Raw genomic sequence first — 24,179 nt, forward strand, 5'->3', positions numbered from 1 at the left:
CACACAAATACAATATATATTTTCACTCAACGCCATGAAACATACACACAAATACAATATATATTTTCACTCAACACCATGAAACATACACACAAATACATTTTCACTCAACACCATGAAACATACACGCAAATACAATATATTTTCACTCAACACATCATGAAACATACACACAAATACAATATATATTTTCATTCAACATTATGAAACATACACACAAATACAATATATTTTCACTCAACACCATGAAACATACACAGAAATACAATATATTTTCACTCAACACCATGAAACATACACACAAATACAATATATATTGTCATTCAACACCATGAAACATACACACAAATACAATATATTATAGAAATACCGAGAAAGGGGAGCCAATAATGATGTCATCCAACAGCTCAAAGTCAAACTGAACATCTTCGAAGTCGTCGTTCAAGTAATAACGAGAAAATACGTTTCGGCAGGATCGCAGTGCTCTCACCATTGTCTCCCTCTCCTCTTTACTTTCTGGAAAGAATGAGCACAAACTTTGTTTATTTCAAGGAAGTAGTTTTGTTTCATATAAATATGTTTGTAAACTAAAGTATATGTAGTGACCTTTAAGGTACACTAAATATTTATTTTTGCACAGTCTTAATGAATACTATTCGTTTCTTTAACTGTTCTTTTCTTGTTCTTTGCTCTTCCTTAAACGTGGAATGTCTTTTCTAAACACACTTGAATCGTATATCTAATCTCATAATAATGAATAAAAATGTCTTTAATTATTTACGTAATTAGTTCATAGAAATTTCTTAGGATGGCGCTGCCGAATGAGCACGTAATTTAATATCTGTCTGCATTACGTTGGCTAAAACAGATTTGACTCGTAGTTTTCAAAGTTAAAAAAGTAATTGATAGCATCTTACATTTTAATTTGTCATGCAATGTGTTGAACGTCTGCACCAATAACAACAGTAAACATCGTTAAACATGGAAGTTTTAAACAGTTTTGGATGGTGAGCGGTAATTTCCTTAGGATACTGTAGAGAGCTTAACCGAAGTTTGTTACGCTGTCCTAAATGAAAACTAATTTCACAAAATAAAACTCCAACAAAGCAATCTGTTTGGTAAAAGAAAGATGGTAGTCGTATTATTTGATCAGTTCACAAAAAGGCACTTTACATTTTATTTTCATAAATCCATAACAAACACAGAAACTTAAATTTTGGAATTATTTTTCAGCCCTATTATCACGCATAATAATTCACAACATGAAACTCATTTCAGCCTTTCGAAATAATTATAACTGCTTATAATTTATCGAAATGACAAAAGTTACATTTGTATTAAATATATGCTTTTATTCAATAAAAGAATATAAAATAGTTGAAATATATTATAAAGTAAGTTTTACTTAATCGCTGGATAAAGTGGTATAAACTTCCTTTGTGTCTTTTACTTTGTATTCAGAAAACTAACGTTTGAAAGTAAACTTTAATAAATAACGAAATACCTTAGTGCTGGTATGTATCCTCGCAAGTTCGAGTCACTTAGCTGATTTACACTAGAGCTTAAAAGAAACACAAAATAAAACACTTAATTTAATATAATAAAAGGCCCCTCAGTGGGCCATATATCAGCTCAAGGACTAACAACTCTTAAGTCTGAAGTTTGATTCCCCGCGGTGGACAGAGTATAGATAGCCTATTGTATAGATTTCTGCTAGAACAAAAACACGCGAACAATTATAAATCATTAAAATATATAATATGCAAATTCTTTAGCTTTATGTTTCAGTGAAAGAATTATTGTGTAAATATAATTATAATAAAAAATCACTTATGGGCCTGGTATGGTCTAGTTTCTAACTTACCCTATTATAAATCAGAAGGTTCATGTTTCACATTTCATTGTCACAGAAAAGCGCTCCGCACATTGGGTCTATTTAAAAGTTATAAGAAGGGCAGTCAAAGTCCACTGTTTGGTTAGACAAGAGTTGTCAGAGGGTGCTTTTGACTAGCTATCCTCCCTCTAGTCTAGCAGTTCAAGTTTAGAGACGGCTTTGCGTAGGTAGCTCTTTTATAGTAAAAATTTTAAACAAATTTTCACATACCTTCTGCGTACTTGTATTCTTCTGTGACGTCGTCGCGTTCAAAACGACCAACTGCTTTCGTACTTAAGAACTGTCCAATTCTGTTAAAATAATGCGAACATGAGGGTGGGAAGCAACTCAGAACCTTTCATTGACACTCTAACGTTGGGGATTCGAGTTCAGTTCTTAAATTTATAAAACTATCATCACTTCTAGCACAATTCACTTGGAACCGTGCTCAAATAATCAAATATAAATCCACTTCGTTAGAGAAGGATCATACAAAGAACGTTCGCTATTCTAACGCTCATCAATTTAAAACAAAATTATATATATCAACATACATTCAATAATATATCGAGCACAAGATGGTCAAATGAACATAATTTTGAATACTTGATATAAAAATATACATCTTTTCTCAGTTATATTATTTATCAATTATTTGGCAGAAAGAAAGGTTTAATGTCATTTATCGAAAGTACAAAATTTACTGCATCATATCGATAAACAAACAACCGCTGGCAGCACTTTAATCCAATTCTCTTATTTCTTCTTCCGGTTTACAAATGACACTTCAAACTCCTGTTTATTTGAACTTCAATTTTTTTCCTGAAAAAGACCGAAAGGTCGTCTGAAACAAGTGAAGAATTAGAAGTCCGAGGATGATACTGTAAGCTTTCATCTTCTTTTGTGATAGAGTTTTACATCCTAATTATCATCTAATTATCATCTTCGTCAATTTCTTGATATTTTTAAAGGATGAATTATTTCTATTTCTGCTTTGCTTGTCTGATTAATTTTTCAACTTCTATAAAGTGCAAATAATCATGAAAAAACTACTCCTCAAGAATCGAACCAATTATAGTACAAGTTATGACGTCAATGAATTTTTCGTTGTTTATTTTTCATATTTTTGTATCTATTTTGTATCTATTTATCTATTTTGAAATACAAACTGTAAATATTTTAACACGTACCCTTTAGCTCCCCAGTGGCTCAGCGGTATGTCTGCAGACTTACAATGCCAAAATCCGGGTTTCGATACCCGTGGTGAGCAGAGCACAGATAGCCCATTGTGTAGCTTTGTGATTAATTCAAAACAACAACAACGTACCATTTATCTCTCTCCAGAAAATATATTTTTTCCTACCAGTTCAACTCTGTTCAGTTTTTAATAACGAAAAACCCACTTGAAATAAAAATGTATATCAGAACGGCTGGTATGGGTATTAACACTTATTGATAAGGAGAAAACAACGTTTCGACCTTCCTAGATCATCTCAGCCGTTCTGAGATACAAAAGTACGTGTATCTTTCTGATAGTTTTGATATAAATAGCCATTGTACTATAAAAAAGGCTTAGGATAAATAATTATACTAAATTTTCTACTTAACCAAGAAATACTTCTGTATCAATTTACAGGCAAATATCTTTTTTTCACAGTGGACCAAATGGTAACACATTGAAATTATTTACCGTTATTTGGAAGTTAAAATAAGTATTACTCTACAAAAAATGTGCTCATTCTAATTCGGTTACACTTAATAGTTAGCACGCTGTAATATCACAAGGTGTAGCTTAAAAGTGATTTATTAAGATCACATATTGAAAAAGCAAGTACTAAAAAAACTTACACAAAGTTCAACGTTTTTTCTAGCATTAACGCCAGTGCCATTAGGAACAACATACTTTATAAATATAAATAACAGCCATGTAACGTTTGAGTGACATCACAAAGAGGGACACCAGGGTTTCCAATAGTAGAAAGCTTCATTTTACAAAATGAATAGTGCTTGTTTTATTTTTCCGATGGGTTCCTCTTAATTCTATAAACGTGATTATTAGTATTAGAAAAGTCTATTTTATGTGTCTTAATTTTCAAATACAAGTCAAAGATAATGGAAATGTTCTACTAGTGCAGCCCTAAATCGCAATCGGTATCTCCTATGTAAAAATAGGAACAGTCCAGACTAAAAACTTGGCAATTGCATTCATTTTTTTTTTTTTTGTTGTGAATATGAATGTATTTTACTTTGAGAAATCAGAGATACCTGTAGCAATTAATCTTCAATAAGTAATTTTCGAAGCATTCAACAAGAAAGCTCCAAACTTCTACGAGCCATACATATGATTTGCAGTTTTTACGGCAATGCGAATTTTACGGCGAAATTTCATGTTTCCCCATTTGTCCCTCTTTTCCTATCTGCTAATGCAATGCATAAAATCTTTTAAGTGATTTTTATCAATATTAGATACGTTTTATAAATTCTAATATATATGCTATGACTTCATCATATCAACGAACTTCAGTAAATAGTTTAAAGGCCTAATGTTGCTAGACCTCACACAAGAAAACGACAAAAAAAAAGAAGAAAACTGTATGGTTAAAAATACGTTGTAAACCTACTTTACCTGCTGTGACATTGAAAAATTAATCAGATAATACAATTATTAATTTATCTCAGTTATGTCTTACACATATACTGTCTGTTATCTTGAATACAGGATTGAACTTTGCTTCAGTCCCAGAAAAATATTCTCTATAACAGGAACTTGAAAACGTCATAAGAAGGCTTGACTATCAATGTCGTTAAACAAGAACAAAACACAGAAGTATAAATACTGCTTTCTAGTCATAAGAAGGCTTGACTATCAATGTTGTTAAGCAAGAACAAAACAGAAGTATAAATACTGCTTTCTAGTACGCAATCCCTATCATTGTTCAACATGATACTTCAGACTCAATATTCAAAAGAAAATATTTGAAACAAAGTATATTAGAATATTTACGACATATAGTTTATTAGATACAAAATAATTTTCAACATTACAAGACTTTTTGTAGAGAGCTCGTAAACTCACTCGTGAATTCTCACAAACGAAGTTTCTCTTATCACTTTCCTTCAATTTTACGGAAACTTCAGCAATAGAATTGTTGCTAATTATTGGAATAAAATATTATTATCTTTTTAAAAACTTTAATTTATTTGGAAATTGTTTAATTATTTGTTTGTTTTGAATTTCGCGCAAAGATACACGAGGGCTATCTGCGTTAGCCATCCCTAAAAAAGCAGTGTAAGAATAAAGGGAAGGCAGCTAGTAATCACCACTCACCGCCAACTCTTGGGCTACTTTTCACCAACGAATAGTGGGATTGACCGTATCATTATAGCGCCCCCCCGCGGCTGAATGGGCGAACATGTTTGGTGTGACAGGGATTCGAACCCGCAACTTTCGGATAACAGGGGCTCGATCTTATTCAGTGGACACAGCAAGTAGTCCGATATGACTTTGCTGCTAAAAAATACACGCACAAAGGTTAATTCCAATATTCATAAGTAAGAACACAATAGTTCCCAGGTGGGATAGAGGCATTTCTCCGAACTTACAACTTTAGAAATCGAGTTTTAATATGGATGGTGGGCAGAGTACAGATAGCCCCTTTGTGTAGCTTCGTGCTTACCTTTAAACAAACAAGCAAGAACGCAGAAAAAAATATAATTAGCTGTACTCACTACCTTGTTCAATTTTGGTTTCGCTGTAAATATAGGTAGCTTGCTCTTATCGGAAGCCAATATTAACGTGAAAAACATTGTAATTTATTTTGCTCAGTGGTCACAATAAAGTTTTAATGATAAGTTGAAATAAAAATCGTTTCATTGATGACTTAAAATACAATTTAGTTTTAGGGCTCAATAAATTATTATGAGGTCTAAAAAACGTATTTCTAACTATTGTAGAGATGAATTATTTGGCTAATCATGGTTGGAGAAAACCATAATATTATTATAAAAAAAAAGCAAATTTACTTTCTCGACCATGTTGGTTACGGTAATTAATTATTTCGTATTTCAAGTGATCCATATCCTTTCGTTCAACTAGACCACAACTCAACATCTCCTATAAAACACATATTAAATGCTAAAATGTTGAATTAAAAACAAAACTTAAAGTTAATTCTAATGAAATGTATTGTTTTATTATTTATATTTTTCCCACACTAACCGATGTATATGGATTACTTGAAATTCATGAGGAATTGCCTGTTGGTGTCTATTATGTCGTCATAATTAAAAGATGAGTAAGTTCTTGGTTAATAATATTATTTCATACTGTTTGCTGTAACATAAACAAAAATCTATTGAAGAGACTGAAGGTCTAGAATTATTTCACCTATTAGTAAAAGTCGTCAGATTTGATGTAATACCAAAACGTTCCGGTTTCAGAAAACACTGACATAGCTTTAGATTGCATTTCTAATAATCATAAAACTTGACTATTTGTAGCAGTAAGCTACAATTACTTACCTCTTCTACTATTGGGCCTGGCATGGCCAAGCGCGTAAGGCGTGCGACTCGTAATCCGAGGGTCGCGATTTCGCGCCCGCGTCGCGCTAAACATGCTCGCCCTCCCAGCCGTGGGGGTGTATAATGTGACGGTTAATCCCACTATTCGTTGGTAAAAGAATAGCCCCAGAGTTGGCGGTGGGTGGTGATGACTAGCTGCCTTCCCTCTAGTCTTACACTGCTAAATTAGGGACGGCTAGCACAGATAGCCCTCGAGTTGCTTTGTCGCGAAATTCCCAAACAAACAAACAAAGAAATCTTCTATTATTCATTATGTTTTCTTATTCCAGGGAATATATTTAATCGAAAACTTGCGGAAGATATGTAGAATTCAGTATTCCCTCTATTTTGTTTGTTTAAACTGCTATTGATAAAATAGTAAATATAAGATACCACAACAATTTTATCTCATTATAAAACTAAGTCAAAAACTATGTATTTGACGTTAGAAAGTATTCCGAGGTACTGACACTTGGATGCACGTAACAGGTTTTTGTCTCAATTCTATCTCCTTTTCACATACGAGAAAGAAATCGTGAATTAAAGTTGGGACTAAAAATATTCCAGTTCATCTCTGCAAGTTTTCGAACATTAAGTTGAGTTATATAGAACCTAACTCTATTATACAAAAACTATATGCCCTCTACAGAGGCTCAGTGGGAAATATGAAGTATTATGACACACAAAAAACAAGTTTCGATGCCTATATGGGCACAACAAAGATAGCCTATTGTATAGCTTTATGTTTAACAAAGAACACCACCTGTAATAAGTCAAGAGAAAATACACAGAACAATAAAAGAAGCATCGTTATACACAAAGAACAATAAAATAGATATTGTTAGACTCATAGAACTATGAATTAAATATCGTTAGAATCATTGAACAATACAAGAAACACTGTTAGACTCATAGAACAATAAAAGAAACATGGTTAGGCTCAAAGAACAATAAAAGAAACATGGTTAATTTCATAGTCGAAGTCTCCTAGTTTTTTACATCCTGATGTCCTCCTATACTTACGTCATTTGAAAAGTGCATAATTTATATTTAATTTTTAATTATTTTCCCGTTAATTTTTTATTTCTGATATTGTTTGTCGTCATTGTTTAAAAACCGTAAAACTTTAATCACTTGTGTTTGTGTTTGTTTTTAACCAAGGCCACCTTTGATCAATATCGCATATAGAGTTACAAATTATGAATATTGCTTTGTTGTTATAATTTACAAAAGATATCATTCATATTTCTTCACGACTAACAAAAGTGACAGGAGTTCTTGTGACATTTCCGACATACATAGTAATCACAGCTATGAGTGTATTACACGAATGGAAAAATAACTCCTATTTTTATATTTTGAGCAAACGAATCTACGTAGCTGTATTACATTCTAATAAAACTTCATTATGTTCGTATGCTATGTTTGAACTTACCTACCGAAGAATAAAAGCAGTGTTTTTTGTTCTATAAAATTGTGAGCATCAAATATATTTCAATGGCAGTTTCTCCATATCGAATTTTAAAAAATATATATTCTTCTGGAATCTTCATAATACCCCTAATGTGTTTATTTAACAAAATTATTCACAAGTTTATCGGTAGAGGAAGATATAAATACCATGATTTTTTAGAAAGGTTCTGTTTCGAAGAAATAGAGGCTTACATGTCAGTTTTCTTGGCGATAAGCTTCAGCGGCTGACAGGGTCCGCGATACCTCCAATAAACCTTATCAGCGTTGACTTCAGAGAACAGAAAACTTGTATCGTACGGTTTATGGACTTCGCCACGTTTAATAGCCACTACACTTGTAGGACCGCACCTGAATGCTCCTAGTGGGGAAAACAAGAACTTTAATAACTAACTATCTTGTGAAAATGAGACACAAAAGCATAATAAACAGTTTCTATTAACAATATATGTAATGACATAATTTGTCTAATTTGTACTTTATATATATATAGGGGGGGGGGGAACAAAAATTACAGAAACTTCTCCCCCTCCCTGGAAATGTTGTTAATTTATTACACCTTTTATTAGATAACAGATACATATGTAAAACTATTTGCTTTTTGAACGCACTCGACAAGATCTGTTCAAATTTCATCTCAAATCCTAATTTTAACACCGAGTTTCGAAAATACTTGAGCTTTTAGTGACTTTAGTTATATTTTCTTGTGAAAAGTTTTGTTCACCTATTGTAGTTTCTTAGGTCTGTTTATTCCAATTAGCATAAAAAAAGATCAAACATGTTTATCTGATATATTTCAATCGTAAAATAAGTCTATTCACCAAACAGAAAGATTTTCCATAAGTGTTTTAAATACTGTATTTAAAAGCAGACAAATAAAGATGCAGAAGTAACAATATAAATCCACCCTGTTACTTCATTAACCGGTAAGAACAATCTGTCACGAACAGTGAAGAATGTAACAGAGAAATTAGGGTAAGAACAATCAGTCACGAACAGTGAAGAATGTAACAGAGAAATTACGTTAAAAACAATCTGTCTCGAACAGTGAAGAATGTAACAGAGAAATTACGGTAAAAACAATCTGTCACGAACAGTGAAGAATGTAACAGAGAAATTAGGGTGAGAACAATCTGTCACGAACAGTGAAGAATGTAACAGAGAAATTACGGTAAAAACAATCTGTCACGAACAGTGAAGAATGTAACAGAGAAATTGGGGTAAGAACAATCTGTCACGAACAGTGAAGAATGTAACAGAGAAATTACGGTAAAAACAATCTGTCACGAACAGTGAAGAATGTAACAGAGAAATTGGGGTAAGAACAATCTGTCACGAACAGTGAAGAATATAACAGAGAAATTACGGTAAAAACAATCTGTCACGAACAGTGAAGAATGTAACAGAGAAATTAAGGTAAGAACAATCTGTCACGAACAGTGAAGAATGTAACAGAGAAATTACGGTAAAAACAATATGTCACGAACAGTAAAGAATGTACCAGAGAAATTACGGTAAAAACAATCTGTCACGAACAGTGAAGAATGTAACAGAGAAATTAGGGTAAGAACAATCTGTCACGAACAGTGAAGAATGTAACAGAGAAATTACGGTAAAAACAATCTGTCACGAACAGTGAAGAATGTAACAGAGAAATTGGGGTAAGAACAATCTGTCACGAACAGTGAAGAATGTAACAGAGAAATTACGGTAAGAACAATCTGTCACGAACAGTGAAGAATGTAACAGAGAAATTACGGTTAGAACAATCTGTCACGAACAGTGAAGAATGTAACAGAGAAATTATTTGCGATCAAATTACTCTTTCATGAAGACTAAAAAATCTTTAAATATATTTGACCGACAAATGAAACGATACTTCACGAATGTGAGGGAGCTCTCTCGTGGCTTACCCAAAAAGACTTTTGCCCTTTTACATATTGTACCTCCAAACACGTGTTTTATGACCACGTTTGAAAACTCACCATCCGATTCTTCTTGAGGCGTTGCATCAATAGCTTGCCAGCCACCGTATCCACCAGGTTCCAAGTCTGGGCGTTCCATCCACACTTCATTCCACACGTGGAAGTTCCTGCGTCAGAGAAATGGTCAAATTGAATAATCAAACGTCTTTCCATCTCGCAGAAAGACATAAGAAACTGGATTATTTATTATAATGGGTTAATAGTAAACAACTCTGAAGTTATTTTTAAATATTGAGTTTAAACAATCTGTCCAACAGTCTATCTAAAACATAACAGTAGATGTTACTAGTTTATTAACACTTTTATGAAACATATAAACTACTTCGAAGATAATCTAGTGAGTTTTTACACCACAGTAAGAGTGACAATAATTATAATCATACCATTTGTTATGATGCATTACGGGTTTATAATCTGAAATATGTATAACATTTAATCTATCATATATCTATTCTTAACTATAACATACTAGCAAAATGGGATGAGAGAAAATTGAAAACAATATACAAATACATAAATGTAAGGTAAGTTATATGATTGTAACTAAAGTACTTTGCAACTACATGTTCATATCTTGATAATTTATACTGAAGAGGTAAAGTCTTGGTTAAAACAGAATTCCGTTAAGTTGATCAAAACAGTCAACTGGAATAATTTTATGATACCTTTCTGACATACTTTATTATTTACCTACCAGATGGAGTCAATATTTAGTCTTTCAATAGGTTCTCCCTCTTCGTCAAAGAAATAGTCGATGGTGAGACTATTATGGGTATCGTGAGCAGACGAAAAATTAGTGATACCTCTAGCTGGTATTCCCAGTGCTCTACAAACTAAACGTGAACAAGGGTTAACAATGATGCCTATAAATAACACCATTATAATCTAACACATAAACTGCACCTTAACACTTTTGGTTTATGGATTAGTGTTTTTCTCAAACCTTACTGACAAAAATTACCATCCAGTTGCAAACTCTCTTTGTTACCCTGAAGATGACCCAAGGAGGTCGAACCGTTGTCCTGTACTTCATTTTAATTAAAGTTCTAATATTCATACCAGTCGTTTTGAAAATACATTTTTACTTCAAGTGGGTTTCTCGTCGGCACGAATTATCACCCATTATTAAGTTAGGCCTGGCATGGCCAGGTGGTTAAGGCACTCGACTCCTAATCTGAGGGTCGCGGGTTCGAATCCCCGTCACACCAAACTTATTTGTCCTTTCAGGTGTTGGGTAATTATAATGTAAAAGAGTAGCCTAAGAGTTGGCGATATGTGGTGATGACTAGCTGCCTTCCCTCTAGTCTTACATTTCAAAATTAGGGACGGCTAGCGCAGACAGCCTCGTGTAGCTTTGTGCAAAATTCTAAACAAGCCAAACCATTATTAATTTAATATTTACCACAAGAGGGAGAGAAACAATCTCAACGTAAATCGAACGATTTATTAAAATGCGCTCGTATATTTAATATACTTTCCCATAGAACAATAGTTTTCATCTTGACAATGCTTACAAAAAGTAGACACCTGAACCTCATATTCTAGACACCTCCAAGGAATACTACTCTCAGTAACAGCATTTAAGCAATGTTTATAAACAGTATAAACGACTTAGAATAAAGTGGCCCACTGTAAATACATAACGTAAACATAATCTGCTGTAGAAATAAGTAACATCCAGCTTATAATCAGAAGTCGAATTTATTTGTTGTGGGGAAGATGTATGGGGAAACATTTTACGCTAGAAAACCATACTGTCTTCAGGAAACCATACAGTCTTCAGGAAACCATACTGTCTTCAGGAAACCATACAGTCTTCAGGAAACCATATTGTCTTCAAGAAACCATACAGTCTTCAGGAAACCATACAGTCGTCAGGAAATCATACTGTCTTCAGGAAACCATACTGTCTTCAGGAAATCATACTGTATTCAGAAATCATACTGTCTTCAGGAAATCATACTGTCTTCAGAAACCCATAGTCTTCAGAAAACATACTGTATTCAGAAACCATACTGTCTCCAGGAAACCATACAGTCTTCAGGAAACCATACTGTCTTCAGGAAATCATACTGTTTTCAGAAAACATACTGTATTCAGAAATCATACTGTCTTCAGAAACCCATAGTCTTCAGAAAACATACTGTATTCAGAAACCATACTGTCTTCAGGAAACCATACTGCCTTCAGAAAACATACTGTATTCAGAAACCATACTGCCTTCAGAAAACATACTGTATTCAGAAACCATACTGTCTTCAGAAAAACCATACTGTATTCAGAAAAGAACGAGAAACTCAACTACACTTAAAAAGCAGAAGTGTGTGTTTTTCTTAGAGCAAAGCTACATCAAGCTAACTACTGTGTCTACCATGTGGAATCGAGCTCCAGGTTTTAGCGGTATAAATCTGTAAATCTACCGCTGTCCCAGCGGGGGACAAGAAGCACATAAAGAAATCACCAATGTGAATCACTTTAGAACGAACTCAGTACATTGAATAAATCTACCTTATAATAAGGCTGTTACTATTGAAATGATTTGAGAAGTTTACCCGCTTTAGGCCTGTACAAATATACTATAAAAATAATTATCCATTAATATGCCATGACAAGGTGGTTAGGGGGCTCGACTCCTAATCTGAGGGTCGCGGGTTTGAATCCTCGTCTCGCCAAACGTCGTGGATGCGTTATAATGTGGTGGTCAATCCCACTATTCATTGGTAAAGGAGTAGCCCATGAGTTGGCGGTGGGTAGTGATGACTAGCTGCCTTCCCTCTGGTATTACACTGCTAAATTATGGATGGCTAGCGCAGATAACCCTCGTGTAGCTCTGATCATAATTCAAAAACAAATAAACGAACCATTGTGATGCACGCAAAAAGATAGTTATTATAATTACAAATGTCTGAGTATAAAGTTACCTGTTGTACAAACACCTGAGAAGACCCAACACTGTCCAAATTTAACAGGTTTTTTCGTCTTAAAAAACTGTTGTAGAATAGCCACACTACCACCCCATGAAGTGGGAGACTGTCCACCACTGTAATCTCCTGACCAGTTGCCCATCAGAATACCGTTGTCATCGGGAGAGTTGACCTGTACAAAAAAAAAATTAATATTGATTCACATTTTGTTTTTACAAAGTACTACCTTAATTTGTTATTTTATTTTCATATTATATTTCATACAAATTATGATAATTTATTCTTAAAGAGGAATTAATATTATTTTTTATCTGATGGAACGTACATGTACCTGAAATCATTATTAAAGAGTTTTATAGGTGGTACGTAACGGACTATATACGAAATACATCATTAGTGATTCAGTTAGATGCAACTTATATATTTATATATACTTCTGATATAAGATATTCTTTCTGTACAAACAGTGAAGAGTGAATCTAAAACGTATAAGAAATTATAAAAACGATAACATTAGATCTGTTTCCAAATAGACAAAGCTTTTCAAAGATGAATTGTGTGACGAAAATGTTGTATACTATCAGAAAAATAATAGAGATGGAACATTTCACAATTAGATTGTAAGAGTGGTTAAATATAAACAGGTTATATGCGTATAAAATACTTTAGTTTATTATTTGCACAGCGAAATACGACTGTTCACATTATGAATTGTAATAAACATTATACAGTATCTGTAAAGGAAGCTGTTTCCAAGTGTTGGTTCACTTACCACCGAACTAATATGGCGGACAACACGAATTGGATCAGCACGTCCGACAATACCGAGCCTTCCCACATGACTCAACACGTGACAGCAGCACTCCAAGACATTCTCTTGAAACTGGAAGAGAATAAGCAGAAATAAGTGTGAGGTTTGAATAACTAGAATGATTTATTATACATCACTGCTTGACCACAACATGAAGCTTAGCTCGCTTCAAGCATGTTACCTGTAAGTTAAAAGATAGGGGAGTTCAGTTTTCAGGTATTGAACACTAAGAAAAATATAATACTTAGAAAATAACCATGAAACTTGACAAGATTCTGTGATTATGCAGTACGTTAAAAATGTAGTCCTGGCATTCTGCAGTTGTATTCACGATAAAATCGAGGTGAAAATGGAAGAATTCTGAAATGACGTCAACTGATGATGTTACAAAGTAAAGTATGGTTTGTTTGTTTGTTTTTAATTTCGCGCAAAGCTACTCTAGGGCTATCTGCGCTAACTGTCCCTAATTTAGCAGTGTAAGACTAGAGGGAAGGCAGCTAATCATCACCACCCACCACCAACTCTTGGGCTACTCCTTTACCAACGAATAGTGGGATTGACCGTCACATTATAATGCGCCCACGGCTGAAAGAGTGAGCATGCTTGGTGTGACGGGGATTCGAACCCGCGACCCTCGGATTACGAGTCGAGCGCCCGAACCACCTGGCTATGACAGGACTCTTAAAGTAGAAGGTATTCAGTTTCATCTTTATCCACATGGCAGTTTCCTCAAAGTAAGATATATACATAATACATAATTTATACAGTATGAGCTCTTAGCTGGTTAATATTAATTTGTGCAAATTTATAAAGCGTTGAAACTTCAATTACAAGTCTGCAATAAAACATCAATTATAAAGCTAACTAACCCGGAAATACAAGTTTGATAGCTGACTGTTTAATCTAGGCTTCATTTTAAGGATTAAAAGCGTCTATTTAATCTGTTGCATAACCTCATTTTCGACTTTACCGATTACTTTGAACATAAGAGAGATTGGGACTACATCACGTTTATTTCATGCATGCCGGACAGTCCTTGAAACTAGGATTAGAGTGTTCTTTTAAACGGTCTTTCAATTTGTGTTGAGAGTTTTATCGATAATTTACTTTTTTTTCAGGTTTAAATATCGTATTCAGTTTCCTCAACAATTACACATTATTCGTAAATTCTTCTACCCAACGTATGGGGGAACTTACGTCGAATCGACAGTTAGATTGCTTAAAGACACCCTGTAATATTAGGTTCGAGAACAGTTCAAGCATTGTACAGCATGTATGAGGTGAATGTGATGTGGTTGGTCCCAACAAACAGTGTGTCCAAGGTAGTCGGTAAAGCCAAAAACTAGGCTATACTACAGGTGAAGTACAGATTCCAATCCTTCAAATGAGGTTTATTTTTCCATAACAATGCCACAATGGACTATTTGCTATGTTAACAGGGGGGTATCGAACCCCTGATTTTAGCGTTGTATTTTCGAAGACTTACTGCTGTCCCACCTGGGACCCTTCAAATATTAAAACCGATTCTTTTAAAAGTATTCAGCATAAACACATGAGCATGAAAAGTATAAATAATCTCGGGAATTCATAAGTTTACATTTAGTGTTAAAGTAAGTACAGTGAAAATTACAGGATTTCACTTATTTTAAACAAATAGTAAGCATTTGTTTCTTTTTGCGTTTGAAATTTCACGTAGAAAAGAACGAGTAGCTAATATGATACACGAGAAGACCAGCCAGTTGTGAGACGACTTGAATATTTGAAATTAATACAGCCACGCTTCTTAATATCTAAATGTTTAGCTCTTTTGAAGAAGCATAAGATATGTTTATTAGATTTATAAATTTATTTGTTTTCATAAATTTTATTATCTTATGAAGGTATTTTGTACAAGATACATATCTTGAGCTATTAAAATTTGAAAGAGCGAAAAAAATAACAGGTTACAACAGAGTAGTTGGAAATAACAGTGACGATTTAACACCCCTGTTAATTTATATCAACCATAAATAGATAAAGTGTATTCAAAAAGACAAAATCATGATATTCCCCAAGTTTAATATAAAGGATTCAAAGTTCTAGCTTTTGCATTTTAATTGCTAAAGTTAAATGAACTAAATCTCGATATCTGTAAGGTCGACTTTGACTTAAGAGTTCAGTTACTGAAACATACCTGTCCATAGTTCCATATGCATGGTCTAAGTCGGTTATGACTTCCACGCCAGATAAGACCACTCTCGTTTAACACATACTCTTTTCTGCACTCTGGGTCGCTCATGTATACTGGGTCCTCTAGACAATTAGATGTATACAGAACCGTTAACAGTAAAGTGGAGATTAACAGGCGAATCAGTTAGGCTATACAAATCTCTTTAATATTTGTATTTATTTTATATAATCGAATCAAGGCTTAATACGTTGTAAATATTACGAGCTTGCAACTTGTGTGTATCTTATTATTGTTTTACATAAAACTTGTACTATTTAGAAAGTTATATTTAGTTTTACGACAATAAATTTCGCCATTGTGGTCATTTTAATAAAAACAGCTAACATATACTCGACCTTATGAAAAACAGCAGTGTTTTATATTCTAAACTGATCCGAGGTTAGAAATATTACTGAAATATTCAATTTGCTACAATTTTATTACAAGATAATTTCACAAGAATGTTATAATGAACCTCATAGTTCAAGATTCTAAACGTGTTATTTTACATTCAATTCAGCAACTGAGTCACTTAAATATCTTGTACTTCAAACTCACGTTTAGACCAAGGGTTAAATATCAGGAATAAAGGATCTTTCACTGAATATCGTAAGGTTTGGGCGTCTTCATCTCTTGCTGCCTTCAACTTCGTATCGATGTCTAGTGTCCACTCACCTACGATAGTGTTGGGTACTGATGTCACCTATCGGTGAAAGATGTAAACAGTACCTCAGATTTTAATATACGCGGATCAGATGATGTACATATCAAATTAGAACCTCATTTTAACTCAGATGAATAGAGAAGGCTCTAACTCTTTAATACTTACCTCTAATCACTTTTAAATAACTCAGTCGAATCATCATTTAGTTATAAAAACAACATTGAAACTTAGCATTAGAAACCAATGAAGAAAGAAAATATACCTACTGACTGGGTGATTTAGGTCTCCGTTTACAGTTCATTAGTTGTTGTTTTTTTTCTCATAACATATTAGATATTTCTTTTTAAAAAAAGAACTTTATCGTGTACAGAGCTTGACTCATTAAAAGAGAGTAAGAGAAAGAAATTACGTTTTCAACAAACAGTCTATATAATGTCATCGTTTTTAATAGCTTGTAACACCATCAGCACAAATTAATTATAGTATTCACACTTATAATCAAATCGAGTCGATAAAGTGTAGCGTCCGTATTTCATATACTTCAATAAAAGAAAGGTGTCCAGCATATAAAAGGTTGTTTGTAAAGAAAACTGTTGCTTTTTAAATACGGCACCATACACATAATTCAAACATGTTACGTTTAAGAACTAATAAACTTTAAGAAAGGATAGGTTAGTTACTAACTCTTCAATAATTTAAATAATATATTGAAAAGCATTTAGCGTCTATATGTATCAAACTGAAGAATGCTACAACAATCATCTTATTTGAAAATATTTCGTTTCATACGATTCATTAATTGATCCAGAAAAAAATATAAAGATCAAAATCATTTTTAATTTTTGTATGGGTCTGTGATATGTTGGCTATAAATAAACAAATAAAAAAATAAATAAATAACAAACATTATTTAAAATGCTTTAAATAACAAACAAGCAGCACACAATCCACATGTAAAACAAGTTCAACAAATATACGAATGTTACTTATGCTGTTGGTTGTCACTATTGTATCCAGAGCTTTAAATAATTGTGTCTTTTTCTTTCAACAAAGTCAAAACAGACTGGTTCAATTTCTTTAGAACATAACAGACAGGACAAATTATTCTTCTCTTCTCTGTAATTACAAAAGGTCTGTGATAAGTTCACTTCAAAATCAGAGCTCCAAGTAAATAATTGTTTCTTTTTCATCAAAGTCCACACAGGCTGGTTCAGTTATTTTAGAACACAACTGACAAGACAAATTATTTATTGTTTACTCTGTTATTACAATGTAATCTATGATAATTTCACTTTCAAAATCGCCACTACACACTCTTTGTGGCTAAAATTCAACCACGCAGTCTAGATCTACCTCTCAAACTTCATTTTCGATACCTGACTAAAATCTAGAACGTTTCGCACATTATAGCTATTATGACACAATAATATTCAATTAAGACAACAAGAAAAACACATATATTATATTAACACGACACAATAATGTAACAATCACCAATTCTTAATTATTAAACAACGCAACGTATGGTTTGCAAACAGTTGTGTAAATAAACTTGCGATACATTATTGCTTCTGAAAATATTTAAATTTAGCAATTGAACTATATAAACTATTTAAATTATATCTCTAACATTAAAAGTAAACTGAAATAGTCGTGTGTATCTAACAGCAAGCATCTTTTCAAGAAAAATATTTACAATGTTCATCTGTACCTCCATAACTGCTCCTGTAACTGTTTGTAAATCATGTGTTGTGTAGCTCAAGAAGGAAGAGCTAGCACCGTAATTATACAATGGATGATTGATTATAAGCTCAGGTTAGTGAACAGGTCAACAATACGAGTAGCAATAAGAGCATGTGTGAAACGTTGAGACGTGCCAATAAACCATAATGTGCTAGTTTGTGTAGGCTATGTCAGGGACGAGAAAGTGAAAGTCCTATTAGACAGTGGGAGTAGCAGTGAGAACCAGTTTAGTATCTGATAACATGATGACGTGCAAGGTACAGCTGTGTATGCTGATTTATCGGAAAGTGAGAAAGTTTCTCACTGCAAGAGACCTTGAGGCTATTGTATGAAGGCACCCATCTATTACTTGGTGACTGGCAATATACCAGGCATTAGAAGTGTGAAAGAACCAGACAGAAAAAGATTGATGAGGCAGTTGCAATCATCATAAGAGCTCAAGAAACATAAAGTAAGAAAGACATCAAACCCCTCCATGTCTCAAACTTTGACATCCCAAATGTATGTTTAAGAGAACTGAAGGAATTACAAAAGAAAGAACCTTCACTGCAGCAACTCTAGAACAATGCCTAGGAAAAGGCCGAGCACACGATAAAGGAGGAACGGAACTTACAGGATAAAGGACCAGGAGCTATTACTGTATCGTATCTATCAAGAAAATTGTACTGTAGAAGTTAAACAGATCATAGTAACAACATAATACTAGATTCACGTGATGAAGTTGTCTCACGAGTCAACTGTAAGAAGATAACTAATAGCAAAAAAAGATAGCAGAAAGAATCACCAACAATTTCCACTGGCCACGAAACATAGAAGACGTGACCAGATTCTGCAGGATATTTAATAGCTGCCAAAGGACAGTACCTAGAGAGAAGATAGCCAAGGTGACACTAGATGAGATGATTCTTATTGAAGAGCTGTTTTGCAAAGTAGGCTTTCTAAAAGAAGTCTTGAATGACAGAAGAACCCAGTTTACCTCAGAAATAATACAAGAGGTGTGCAGACTCATTAGCACTTGGCAGCTCTTAACCACCCTATACAACCCCATAAATAATGGATTATTTGAGAAACTCAATAGAGTCTTAAAGAGCAAGTTGAAAAGTTATGTGCTAGGAGAGACTATGTGACTAGGCAAACACCTGTAAGCAATATTATTTGTTTACCAACAAGTCCCACAAGTAAGTACAATATTTTAACCCTTCATATTACTGTACATTAGAACAGTACAAGATCTGATGGAGATATTTAAAGAACTGTGAGCAAGAGATGAGTCAGAAGTAAGAAACACATACAACTACATGCTAGCTAAATTTTAACGCTGGCATTAAGCTTAAATAATTATGTATTTCTAACAAACAAACATAAAGGACAAGTTACAAAACGTGTCTAAATAGTATTCTTGTCCTTTATGTTCTAATGAAATTAATTTTTATTGAGACAGTGTTTTAAAGTGTTTTTTTTGTGTGTAAAGATATAATATTTGGTTTTGTAAAAATTAAAACTGTATGTAATAGACTCGCCTCTACTTTATTATAAACTTCCTTATTTTTAACAGTCTTTATTTTTATTGCATTCAACGTGGTGATTATATAAAAACTTAAGCAACAATAAAGGGAACACAATGCATGAATGGATTAACGAGATTTCTACTGTCCCTATCTACTATTTAGCGAACTGTTGGAGCTGTAGTAATGTAGTTATAGTTGAGTTCATCATGTACTGAATGGTCATTTTACTTATTTTTTAACACTCCTTGTGGTATAGTATGGAAACTAAATTAACCACATAATATGTAACACAGATTTTGTTCCTTGATAGTATAAGTTATTTCTTAATTGCTTATGTTGTAAAAGTACAGAAAATGGTCATTATTCTCTTCAAACTTTGCTTTTGTGACCTGGATAATGAAATTTAGAAATTAACCTATTTTCTATGTAAAAACGGGCAAATTTGCACATTTTCATTTACATAAGGTCTGAATAAAACAATATATGAACCAAGATTTACATGTATTTATACTAAAGTTATACAAAAAATGTTTAGAAGTGAGTAGTTTTTCCGAGATTTGCGACTTAAACGTAAATCACTTTCACGTATCAGCCCCTAATATAGTCTCCCATCACGTTTTCGTTATATGCTCCTTCGTAGCGGCGTTCAATATCCAGTATATCTTGGTGGAAGCGCTCGCCTTGCTCCTCTGAGTATGTTCCCATGTCCTCCTTGAATTTATCAAGATGAGCATCAAGAATATGAACTTTCAAGGACATCCAGCAGCCCATTTTTCCGTAGTTCTTCACCAGAGCTTCAACCAGTTCCATATAATTTTTGGTCTTGTGATTGCCCAAAAGCCCCGAACCACTGCAGCAAAGCTGCTCCAAATTTCTTCCTTCCTACTGAGCTTCTTGGAGAATTCTGTGCTCTCCAGGATCTTTTTTATTTGTGGTCCAACGAAGGCACCAGCTTAGATCATTGCCTCAGACAGTTTAGGGAAAAAATCTCGAAGGTTCTTGAAGGTTGCATGCTCCTTATCACGAGCTGTGACAAATTGTTCCATAAGACCCGGTTTTATGTGCAATAGTGGTAACAATACCTTCTGGAGGTTCACTAGTGGCTCACACTTGACATTGTGCCTTCCCACAGAGAACTCGGTCCGTTGCAGCCAGTGCTTCCTGTTGTAGTGTGCTGCAGTGCTCTTGCTGTCTCAAAGGCAAAGATAACAGGGAAATTTGGTGAAGCCTCCTTGGAGACCCATCAGGAATGCCACCATTTTGAAGTCTCCGATAACCTCCCAGCCATATTCATCATACTTCAAGGCTTCTAGCAAGGTTTTTACGCTGTTGTATTCCTCTTTGAGGTGCACCGAATGAGCAGGTGAAGAGAAGGATACTTATTTCCGTCATGAAGCAGCACAGCTTTGATACTTCTGGATGAGCTATCAATGAAGAGGTGCCACTCGTTCGGGCTACAGGCAATTCCAATTACCTCACACAGACCGGATACATTGTAGCAGAAGCAGAGCCCATCTTGACAAGTGAAAAAGCTTGAAAAATGTCGGTAAAGCTTCCTCTGACTTGCTACTTGCACACTTTCATCTAACAAATCCCACTCCTTGAGCCTAGATGTCAAACGATCGACATTCGACTTTGTTTGACCAAGATCTCTGATCAAGTCATTGAAGTTCTTTTGGTTGGGGTAGTATATGTTTCTCTCACCAGCTGCACCTCTGAAATTGTAATCTGGATCTCCGACGTTTACCCCCTCTTCTGATTTGCTGCTGTCTTCTGAGGATGGCTGCTTTCTCTCTGGCAAGGTGGATACAGGAAGCTCAGGGCAGTGTGGCACTGGGGCGATAGATGATCGAAGGACCGGATACATGATAGTAGATGCATTCTTGCCAGCCCGACATTTGAAAGGGTCCACCATGCAAAAGTAGCAATTGCTTGAGTGGTCAATTGGTTTACGTCAAATTCTTGAAATAGTGAACTTCATGGTTTTCTATTCCCCTCTGTACCATCCTGCAAAAGAGCAAAATAAAATTGTTATTGTAAAGAATAAATTTACTTCATCCACAAGTAATGTGTAAGAGGTTCATGCAAAATATTTTACATGTGATATTTTTCTATACTATTGGAAATTTAAAAAACTAATTTAAAAGATATTTAAATTTTAAAAGGTTTAAAATTTGTATAATATAAAATATTACTATTAAAGCAAGCAAAAATTGTCCGTCTTACCTTCTAGAGATTTTTTTTTTTTGCATTGCTCGCAGGTAAAATGAGGTCCCCAGGGTTTGTCTTGATCCCCGACAGGCATGCTGAAATATGTCTTGTAGGCTTCACACATTTTAGCAGATGCTGTCACAGAATACTTTTTCGCTTTTGGCTTGATGAATTGGCCACATACATAGCAGAATGTGTCTGGAGAATGCTTGCAGTTTCTTGACGCCATCTCTGATAAAATCAGATAGGTCTATGTGTTCACTTAGGCAGCTAGAACTAAACTGAAGTGGTGAATAGTAAGCCCCTGTATATATATTACTATGGAAAGTTCTAGAAAATTCTAAAAGGTTCTTGAAAATTCTCGTAAGTTCTACAACATTCTAGAAAGTTCTTAAAAATTCGAGAAAATTCTCTATCAGCTATTCAGCATTGAATCTACCTGGAATGTTCTGGAAAATAGGTAAATTCGAATATTTCATTACACAGACCACAAAAGCAAAGTTTGAAAAGAAAAATAGGTCTTTTACATTTACTTTAGGCATAAGCAAATGGGAAATAACACTTTCTGCCCAGGATAAATAAAAATAAAAATTTTATTACATAGTGTAATGTTTGATCTCTGTAATTCCAAGATGCAATCATATCTTGGTAAGCTTGCAAAATTATGAGCAAAAGGAAAGATTTTTAAAAGTGTTTGACAATGGACGCTTACATAGAAGGAGCTTCCTTATCAAATTACTTCCCATTGACTGGTTGTTCAACGACATTTTCAGTTAAAGTTAATATCTCTGAAAATTAAATTGAAAAATGTCTGGCACTAGGTTAAAAACTGGTTTCACCAAGTGTTGGTGATAGGTTTGTAACGTGCAACAGATGTTAGAATGGGTTGATTCTTTCAACAGTGACGAAATTTGATTACCTTCATTTGTGTGATATCAACAATATTAGAATAATCGCAGTATGGCACCAAACAACAACTTCAAAAATGGCTTATTTAAGGTGGAGACGAGAAGACATCACTCACTTGTACTTAAAGCCCAAACTATGAATAATAGATGAGTAAAAGCATAAGATAGAATATGATAATTTGTATTTTATACTTCTCTGTAAAGGTTGGTTGATGGCTATATGGCGATAAACACAGGAAACATTAAACCATACTTTTGATATTCGTTCCAACAGTGCAAGTTGGTGGAGGCAGTAAAATAGTGTGAGATACATTTTATTGCAAAGTATAAAATCCTTCGATTATGTTAAAAGAGAAGATAATGTGAAGTGTAGGAGCACTCTTCCCGAACACTCTTGCAATGCTTGACAAGAATATTCCAAGATAATTAGTTTAATGAACCCGAGAATGAATATTCATTTATCATATCTCAGTTTGGTTGAGCATTAAGTGGATTATTAGCACGATCCTCTATTATCACTTGTAAAGTAGTACAGATTATTGACAAATAAAACGCAGTCGTATGACAAATGCCATGCCAAGGTTAGGGTGCTGCCACCTTTGATTATCCTAAAAGATAGGTCAGTAATTGTAACAGATTTACCGTTATACATTTATTCTAATATCTACCTTAATTAAAGTTTAATATATATCTATAAAAAATAATGCAACGTATATTGTTAAATAAGTATTGCGAAAGTCACAACTGTTTTCTAAATTTGTAAAAACGAGTTACATCATAAAATGTGACCTGTTGATAAGATACTGGGGTATTTCTCTAACTGACAGGGTAAAGGAAATATTTGTTTCTGTTACCTCTGATAAATTATACCAGTACAGTGCAATGCCATTTGGGATGAAAAATTCTCAGGCAGTTTTCCAGCAAATCATAAATTAATGTCTGAACAACCTGTCAAATGTTGGAATTTATATTGATGATATTTTAATTTACAGTAACACCTTGAAAGAACACTTATGTATATTATGGGATGTTTTTGAGAGACTTAAAAAAACAATCTCAATTTAAATTAATTTTGTAAAACTCAGGTTGCTTACTTAGATCATGTAATAGATTCTGGCCAAGTTTTTCCAATTCAAGCCAAAATTAATTACATTGCGAATTATCCAATTCCTACAAACAAGAAAAGTTTGATGAGAACTCTGGGAATGGCTGGTTATTACAGGAAGCCTTGATGAGAACTTTAGGAATGGCTGGTTATTACAGGAAGCTTTATAAAATTTTTCTGACATCCCCATACCATTAAGAAACCCACT

The 24,179-nt window shown here is 33.9% G+C and overlaps 1 protein-coding gene across 3 annotated transcripts in view; it reads right to left on the reverse strand.

The window, feature by feature from the left end:
- Positions 1–24,179, reverse strand: part of LOC143230917 (annulin-like) — a 125,093-nt gene that overhangs the window by 13,195 nt on the left and 87,719 nt on the right. For all 3 annotated transcript variants that reach the window (XM_076465235.1, XM_076465236.1, XM_076465234.1), the window contains 9 exons: positions 16,391–16,535; positions 15,797–15,915; positions 13,585–13,695; positions 12,810–12,984; positions 10,583–10,721; positions 9,889–9,995; positions 8,099–8,264; positions 2,105–2,184; positions 371–516 (listed from right to left, as the gene is read on the reverse strand). In XM_076465235.1, the coding sequence (XP_076321350.1) occupies positions 371–516; positions 2,105–2,184; positions 8,099–8,264; positions 9,889–9,995; positions 10,583–10,721; positions 12,810–12,984; positions 13,585–13,695; positions 15,797–15,915; positions 16,391–16,535 (1,188 nt within the window). The remainder of the gene's footprint in view (positions 1–370; positions 517–2,104; positions 2,185–8,098; positions 8,265–9,888; positions 9,996–10,582; positions 10,722–12,809; positions 12,985–13,584; positions 13,696–15,796; positions 15,916–16,390; positions 16,536–24,179) is intronic.

The sequence above is a fragment of the Tachypleus tridentatus genome, chromosome 10 (genome assembly GCF_004210375.1).
Source record: "Tachypleus tridentatus isolate NWPU-2018 chromosome 10, ASM421037v1, whole genome shotgun sequence".
In the NCBI taxonomy this organism is placed as follows: domain Eukaryota; kingdom Metazoa; phylum Arthropoda; class Merostomata; order Xiphosura; family Limulidae; genus Tachypleus; species Tachypleus tridentatus.